At 44.8% G+C, this 8,512-nt stretch overlaps 3 protein-coding genes across 3 annotated transcripts; 2 read left to right on the top strand and 1 right to left on the bottom strand.

Annotated features, from left to right (window-relative positions):
* Nucleotides 1-72: 72 nt before the first annotated feature.
* RB195_010023 (uncharacterized protein) lies at nucleotides 73-573 on the top strand (the record flags this gene model as incomplete). The annotated part of the gene is made up of 1 exon (XM_064190833.1): nucleotides 73-573. One exon carries the CDS (start codon nucleotides 73-75, stop codon nucleotides 571-573), a length of 501 nt encoding a protein of 166 aa, XP_064048416.1.
* Nucleotides 574-1,267: 694 nt separating this feature from the next.
* On the top strand, nucleotides 1,268-1,669 carry RB195_010024 (uncharacterized protein; the record flags this gene model as incomplete). Its single annotated transcript, XM_064190834.1, has 1 exon — nucleotides 1,268-1,669. The coding sequence occupies one exon, from the start codon at nucleotides 1,268-1,270 to the stop codon at nucleotides 1,667-1,669; it is 402 nt and encodes a 133-aa protein (XP_064048417.1).
* A 6,187-nt stretch (nucleotides 1,670-7,856) lies between these two features.
* RB195_010025 (uncharacterized protein) lies at nucleotides 7,857-8,285 on the bottom strand (the record flags this gene model as incomplete). The annotated part of the gene is made up of 1 exon (XM_064190835.1): nucleotides 7,857-8,285. The coding sequence occupies one exon, from the start codon at nucleotides 8,283-8,285 to the stop codon at nucleotides 7,857-7,859; it is 429 nt and encodes a 142-aa protein (XP_064048418.1).
* Nucleotides 8,286-8,512: the final 227 nt, after the last annotated feature.

Here is an 8,512-nt window from a genome sequence, read left to right on the forward strand (position 1 = left end):
AAAATCGTCTTAGCCACACGATGGAAAAGAACATCTGCTATCGGCAACGAAGGAGAAAAGAAGTCGTCTACGATGATTGCGTACTCCTTGTCCCAAAGTGACTGGCACATCGAGCAGGACCCAAACGTGGACTACGAGATGCTGCTCAGAGGATTACGAGCCTGTGCTGAACGTGCCTCGAAGCCGCACACGACAAACTTGGATCGAATTTTGAAGGCCACCAAGGAATTGTTGGAAAGAAGAAGGGCTTTGAGGGATGATCCGAATGCATCGCACATTGAGCGGTTAGTAGCAGACACTAGCTGCAGAAAAGCGTTGCAGGAGGATCTTATGAAGTACGGGCAGAAGAAGATTCTGGAAGCAGCGCAAAGAAGAACGAGTCTAAAGAAGTGTCGCAGGGATCTCCGCGAATATAATATTCCGCTAGCAGCCTTGCTGAGCGAAGACGGGACTCGCATGCCCTTTCATCGTGAGATGGAAATAATTACGGAGAGCTTCTACTCGAACCTTTTCCGTTCATCAGCTATCAAGAGCATGAAACCTGTCACAGCCCCGGACCTGATTTTATATTAGCAGACTTTCTTCGGGTTGGTGGCCATCCACTCCATGTAATCTTAGCAGCGCACATGACATCCTACCTTCAGAAAGAAAGGATCCCAGACCAGTGGAAGACCTCGCGAACCGTCCTTACCTATAAGAAAGGTGACCAAGAGCACCTTTCTACCGTCCGATATGCTTGTTGAGCATGTTATACTAAGTATTTACCAAGATCATCCTCACGCGCATATCAAGGACGTTGGATGAAGCCGACCCTCAAGAGCAAGCTGGATTCCGCCAGGGGTTCAGCTGCTTGGACCACATCCAGACCATGAGGGTCATAGAGTTTTGTCGGGAATACCGCCTGCCCCTTGTTCTAATCTTCGTCGACTATGAGAAAACCTTCGATAGCGTGGAAACGAATGCAATACTGTCAGCGCTGGTCGATCAAGGTGTGGACGCTTCGTATGTGAGGACATTAGCCAATTGCTACGATCGATGCGCCACGAAAATACAGCTTTTCCACCGCTCCCTCACCATACCCATTGGAAAGGGGGTGCGACAAGTCGATACTATATCGCCGAAGCTGTTCACGGCTGCATTGCAATGGATAATAAAATCACTTTCCTGAGAAGAAAGGGGCATACGTGTTGATGGAAGTTTTCTCTCGAACCTTCGTTTCGCGGACGACATCGTTCTCTTTTCGAGCAGTACCAATGAATCAGAAACGATGCTCAAGGAATTGAACGAAGCAGGGAAGAGAATAGGACTGCGAATAAACAGAAAGAAGACACAGTTCATGAAGAATGCCTACTGCGAGGACGAAGGAGTACAACTTGAAGGCTTCCAAATCGTGGAAACTTCGTCATACGTATACCTCGGACGTTCTATGAACATGGAAAACGACTTGAAGGAAGAACTGAATAGAAGAATGAGAGCAGCATGGGCAGCATTCGCAGCCATCAGGGAAGCTACAGACCTACTGACGGACCAAGATCTTCGTGCCCATCTGTTCGACTCGACAGTTCTTCCAGCGCTCTGTTACGCAGCGGAGACGTGGGCAGACACCGCGGCCACGTCTAGGAAGCTACTTACTACCCACAGAGCCCTTGAGAGGCCTTCTGAAGTTTAACCGGCGCACGCAACACCTAGCAGGTCTTCGCTGCTCCGACTGAAGAGGAATGTCAGCGGAATATATATGGAAAGCAAAACATAGATGGGCCAGTCACATCATGAGAAGAATCGACGATAGATGGACTAAAAGAACGCTAGAGTGGATCCCAAGGGACGCTAAACGCCTTCGAGGAGACCGCCAATGAGATGGGGTGACGTGTTCGCTACACGGATGGACCAGCTAAGAGTTCAGCTGGATACGGCTCAAGGACCTCGTCAACGTCACTCACGAAACTTGAGAACATCTTGGATGACAATGGCTAGGGAACAAAGCAAGTGGAAGAGATGCTGGGGCCCGCACGTCCAGTGAAGACGGGCCATCTAAGTATCTAAGTAAGTAATGTGATAATGGGACCGTGCAGGGTCGAGACCCCACTGAGGTTACTCTGCAAAAGAGGAAGGAACTTGAAGCAACCTAAACGATGAAGACACCAACGTTTTCAACTGTTTAAACGCAGATTTAATATAGTTTAGTGGCCTGAAGATTTCAGATTCCGTGCATCTTGCTAGGTCTGGAAGATCGTAAATAACTTCTTATAAAAGGTACCTCTAGGAGTACTTTTAGTAGTATTTCAGAAAAGAAGGTTTGCACTACAAAGTCGTCATTTTACGGTCTCATGTTTCATCTCATTTTTTAGAACCTAAATAATACAGAATGCTTTGGATAAAACTGGGACTGGATAGAACTGGGATAAAGGTAAGGGAGTTTGATGAAAATGGTTAGGGATGCTACTAATGTATTTTGTTCCAACCTAAATACTCTTCACAAATGTCTTTTGTGCAGGTGATGTGGATTCTTTGGTTGCTTCACACGATAACATATGACATATATTATGCATGGGCTGAGCCATCGTCACCATACTGACTGCATTAAAGCGCGCTTAGAGCAACCAGAAATTGCAAAATGTCAATTTTAGTGTGGTGTGGGTTCAAGGTGCAATAAATCGTTTCTAAGTGACTATCTTACCATCGCTCTATCCTCACCTCCTCTAGTAATTACGACACAAGCTCAACATTTTCCACAACCATGGTATATAATAAGGTGTGTGTGTGTGTGTGTGTGTGTGTGTGTGTGTGTGTGTGTGTGTGTGTGTGTGTGTGTGTGTGTGTGTGTGTGTGTGTGTGTGTGTGTGTGTGTGTGTGTGTGTGTGTGTGTGTGTGTGTGTGTGTGTGTGTGTGTGTGTGTGTGTGTGTGTGTGTGTGTGTGTGTGTGTGTGTGTGTGTGTGTGTGTGTGTGTGTGTGTGTGTGTGTGTGTGTGTGTGTGTGTGTGTGTGTGTGTGTGTGTGTGTGTGTGTGTGTGTGTGTGTGTGTGTGTGTGTGTGTGTGTGTGTGTGTGTGTGTGTGTGTGTGTGTGTGTGTGTGTGTGTGTGTGTGTGTGTGTGTGTGTGTGTGTGTGTGTGTGTGTGTGTGTGTGTGTGTGTGTGTGTGTGTGTGTGTGTGTGTGTGTGTGTGTGTGTGTGTGTGTGTGTGTGTGTGTGTGTGTGTGTGTGTGTGTGTGTGTGTGTGTGTGTGTGTGTGTGTGTGTGTGTGTGTGTGTGTGTGTGTGTGTGTGTGTGTGTGTGTGTGTGTGTGTGTGTGTGTGTGTGTGTGTGTGTGTGTGTGTGATTTTGGAGCAGAGCAGTACAGCAGTAATAGAACGCTATGCTGTCAGCTTATCGGGACATCGAAGCCGCTTTCGACTCTTATCATCGATGCCGCCTTCTCAACTCTCTCGCCGATGGGATCCAAGGGAAGTTCGCTAGATTAATTGACTGAATCGAAGAACAACTGCTACGGCTTAAACACCAATCTGACCTACTTCACCGTTCGAAGTGCAAACTGGAGTAAGATGCCCCTTCAACTCTGTGTGCTGATAACATGCTGCGAAGAATAGTTGAACAGTTTTCCATTAACGTCGTTCTATTCCCATCAGGTCGCTTAGTCAATTCCGAGTACGTCGACGATACAGTAGTATTTCCTTCGAGCAGCATGCAGCATTCTCCCTGATAAATGCAAGCAGATATAGGAATCATGAATACCCACCGCAGGAATTAGGGTGTATGCATGCTGAGAAACGACGGCAGCTGTGAGAGCAATATTCAGCGAAGGTGCGCTAGATTCAGTCTAGGATCCAACTCCCTAAAGACAGCATACCCGAAATCTGACGTGGTGAATAAATCCATTGGAAGAGCTAGCGATGGGATTGTAGATTGCAGGATCCGGCGTGATTCCCCTCATCACTCTCTAATCGTCCGTCAAAATAAACGGTGCTGAAGACGTCGTTTTTACAACGATTTCACTTGCAATGCGCCACCACTGAGCACGCCCCACGTCCAATTGCGTGCGGTCGAAGATCAGTGATGTCCTCTCACCACCCCGTTCAAGTGAGACCAATGAATAGGCTGCTGGTAGGTACATAGGTTACATAGGCCATGTACAGCGTTCTAACGTACCTCGTACAAATTAAAGCCGTTTTTTACGCGCTGTCTTTTTACGACGATTAGGATTAGATGAGTGGAACCATCTCCGATCCGACAAGGCAATCTTTCAATCCTATCTCTAGCTTCTCCGCGGATTCTCTCACCATACCAGATTTGTAGTATTTGTCGTCGGTCCTCCGACCTGAAATCAAGCTGCGAGTTCTCCTTTTTGCTATTCTCTTTTCCATTACGTAAGCATAGGAGATTTGGGTAGCACAGTCTACGCAACAACCCTATAAATTAGTCTCAGAAGATCTTCGGGTAAAGTGTAGTTAGGCGTTTACTCAACTGCACTCTTACTTCTGAAGTGAATAACTAAGGCAGTCGAGGCCTCAAACTTAAGCATTATTTCCAGAGGATCTGTGACATGTGGAGCTGTATAAAAAGTCCAATAGAAAAAGGAAGATATAAGGTTGGCCCAAAAATAATGCGCGTTTTTCGTTGCCTTCTCTTCACGACAAATGTTTTTCCCCTTCACATTCATCTTTAATATTAGAAGCCGTATAGCTTTTTGTAGCGCATTTCGTTGTGAATATTAGTGCTGAAGTGATTTTGGACGAAAAACAGTATTTGGTCAGCACCAATACTTAGAAGACTATATGTTCGGGCAAGATTTTCATCGAATATTCTTCTACTAGTTCAACCTAGGCCTGTAGCGGAGACAGGATTATCAACGCTGTTTCGGGTGAGAGAAATCACCACCGAATCCACTGTGCGGCGTTGGTTCCAAAGGTTTCGTTGTGGCAACATGAGCCTCGAAGATAAGAAAAGTCGCGGCCGCCCTTCTGAGGTTGAAGACACATGTTGAAGCCAGTCATCGAAGATGATCTGCTTAAAACAACACGAGAGGTTGTCCAAGAACTGGCACTGACATTCAACAGTCATCCGCCATTTCGAAAAAAAAATTGGGAAACTGAAAAGTTGAACATGTGGGTGTCGCATAAACTGAGTGAGAAAGAAACCGCCGTTTTGAGATGTGCTCAACGCTTCTGTTACGCAACAGTAACGATTCATTTCTCTACCGTACTGTTACATGCGATGAGGAATGGGTCCCTTAAGACAACACGAACCGTCCTTTTCAATAAATGGACAAGGATGAAGCTCCCAAGCACTTTTCAAAACCCAAAATGCACCCGAAGATGACTATGGTGACAGTGTGCTGATGTGCGACAGGTGTAATCTACCGCAGCTTCGTGAAAATTGAAAACACATTTCAAAGATGACGGTACTGAAGTTGGACGAGTTAGGCTCCGAGACTCTTCCTCACCCACCATATTTGTCAGACCTTTCGCCAACCGGCTATCACTTTTTCAAAGATTTAGACAAGTGGCTGAGAGCAAGCATCTTCCAGAACTAAGGTGCCGAAAACGACTTCCGGAAGTTCGTAGACTTCAAAAGCTTGGACTTTTATGCAGCGAGAATATGCAAACTCGTTGGCGAAGATGCGTGGACTGTAATGGTTCCTATTTCGGCTGATAAAGTTGATTTTGAGGAGAGTTATAGCGTCTCGGAGTGAATGTTTGAGAACGAACGCATTATTTTCGCACCAACCTAGTAGAACTTACGGGAGTAAGAACGTGCTTGTTCCACCCCCAAAACACTTAATCCAAGTTTTCTTCGCTTCTTTAGTCACATAATTAGGAGACTATCAGATCTCCTAGTCCTAATTGCCTTGAGGACATCCCCACACTGGAAAATGCCTAAGCGGAAAAGGAAGCTCTGGACGTGGATGGCAAAGGAAGATTTAAGGGCACTTGGTTCATACTGAGTTCAGGCAAGATGTAATGTTTCATAGGTAACGGAATAGCGACAAATGAACAGATTGTATGGGAGTTCTAGCTGAAGATCGAACATGATACTTCCAGATTTGTTCAAAGAAGACACACCTGGGCGAAGATACAGATAACAGCGTTATGTTATAACATCGTCCCTTCGTTCAAGTCAAGTAAGTCAAGTTATATCCAACCCAACATCCCTCTCAAACATCGCCCGTACAGTCGGATATGGGGTGCGGGACAAGAGGTACCCGTGAAAACCGGCTGACCACTCCTGACCTCCCTTCAGCGCCGCGTAATCACGGCTGCCACTCCACCAGCTGGACATCCTCCACAACCGCCTGAGATCATCTAGACCACGCCCCCTTATTGCTATCCAGTCAACGCTGCGCGCGACATTCGCGCCGCGATGAAGCAGCGGATACTGCGAATTTAGAAGGGAGAGGAGTGTAGAACGAATTGACCCACCAAGTTCTGGTGTACGAAAATAGTAAATTGAGCGCATATGATCGGGATTTAAGAAGAAAAACTATATCCTTTCATCCAATTAAAAGATATATTATCAGAGACATATCATAGAGTGTCAAAGAGTCAAAGATATGATAATTGATAAGAGTGATATGCGTGTTCTACATTGACCTCACTTGAGCAACTTCAAACAAATAAAGATTATCTCAAAAAGATGCTGCAGGCAAAAGAATAAAAAAAATAAAGGAAAAGAAATGAATATATTTTCATGGCACTTCATAGTTTCACACATTTCACGCCCGAACTGTTCTATATAAACTTGTAGTGCATAAGTATATGTTTGTCACGATGTTATTTAACGAATTCAGTTTAGTTATAGTTTATATGGAGCGCAACTTAAATATTTCAGTACTTCCTTGTACGTTTTATAGAATAAAACTTTATATCGTTCTTCAAACTTCTTTCAACAGCGTTTTATCGCTTCACTTCTATCTATCCTCTACATAAAATCAAGATGACGGTTAGGTGTATTAGTGGCGAACAGAGACCTTTGTATCTTCGAGATATACCTTTAGGTACAATATATGTCTGCGAGGCATTATTCGCGCCTCGCTAGTCTTTGGGTGCCACTTTTGCTCAACTAGATAGGTAAAAAGAATGTTCTAGAAGGCGAAAAAAAAAGTTAAAAAATAACATAACACCGATGAGGGGAAATTCTCTGGAGCATCATTTGCATTCCAAGAGATTAATGATTAATTTCCATTTAACAAGTCAAAACAGGATATTTTCATTTTCACTCGCATTTTTAAATGGCATTTATACAAACCTCTTTCATTTATATTAACTTACAAGTATACTTTATATAGAGTCTCAAAAAACATCTAATATCAGGCACTTTCATTTTCCTTCGATTCTAGAAAAGCTTCGTAAGAGTTGCGGGCGCGGCGAAGAAAACTCCTCGTAAGAGCAGCAGACGCGGCGAAATGGACAGGGAGGGTAGTGTGGGAGGGACGTCAGCGAGACTTAGCACAAGAGGAGCAACCAGGCTACTGTAGCGATCACGACGCTGTCAGGAGACGTGCCGTGCAATTAACGACGCTCATTAGCCTCCTGGATATGTGGCGGCACATCATACGGGTACTTCTTCACCGTTCCCCTCAGATATGAGAAGAGAAGTGAAAAGTTCTGAGCGTTTTTTTCGCTTTTCTTCGACGATGAAATTAACATAGTTAGGGCCAACTTAGATCAAATATGCGCCGTTTTGTTCGATAACTTTTGTCCATTTTGTTTTTTTCCAACTTCATAATTTCGCGATTGAAGAAGTCCTTACTGACAAAAAACCTTCCTTCACTTTCACAAGTCCCACTTGAGGCCAGTTTTGTACTATAAAGAAAACTTTACAAATGCTTGAAAAGGTGATAGTCGCTTGGTAACAGGTGTGGACTATACAGCGGTTGCGGTAGAACTACCCATCCAAGCTCTCGGAGCTTCTGACGCGTCGTTAAAAATGTGTGCAGCCTGGGTAACCTTGATGGAACACAACAGCTTTCTTAAGGCCAACTCTGGCCGCTTCCGGTCGATCGCCTGCTTCAGTCTGATCATTTGCTGACGGTAGAGGTCTGAATTGACTGCTTGGCCCGATGGGAGGAGCTCATAATGGATGATTTCCTTGTAATCCCACAAAACACATAGCAAAACCCTCTTGGCCGTAAATCCGGCCTTGGCGATTTTGGACGGCTCATCGCCATTGGAAGGGAATCGTCCACTACGATCTTTTCCCCCAGCTTTTTTCTCGTAATTCCACATTGGAATCACCGTATAGTATGACCCGATGTGATGTTTACAACGTGAGATATGGCTCACTAAGGACATCTAGCGAAAGCGCTCAGAACTTTTTGCTTCACTTAATGTTTCACGTAGACCCAGCATGTGTTCTTGCACGTACACAACATAATTGACGCCTAATCGCCTTTAGATGGAGTCCTTTTGTGATTTTGATTTTCTGCCTCATTTATGTGTGGCTTCTTCATTAAGTTCTACTGCTAGTTGTGATATCATGTGCCGCAGCTGTCGAATGTCATACTTGTCAATTTTACTGT

The sequence above is a fragment of the Necator americanus genome, chromosome III (genome assembly GCF_031761385.1).
Source record: "Necator americanus strain Aroian chromosome III, whole genome shotgun sequence".
In the NCBI taxonomy this organism is placed as follows: Eukaryota; Metazoa; Nematoda; class Chromadorea; order Rhabditida; family Ancylostomatidae; genus Necator; species Necator americanus.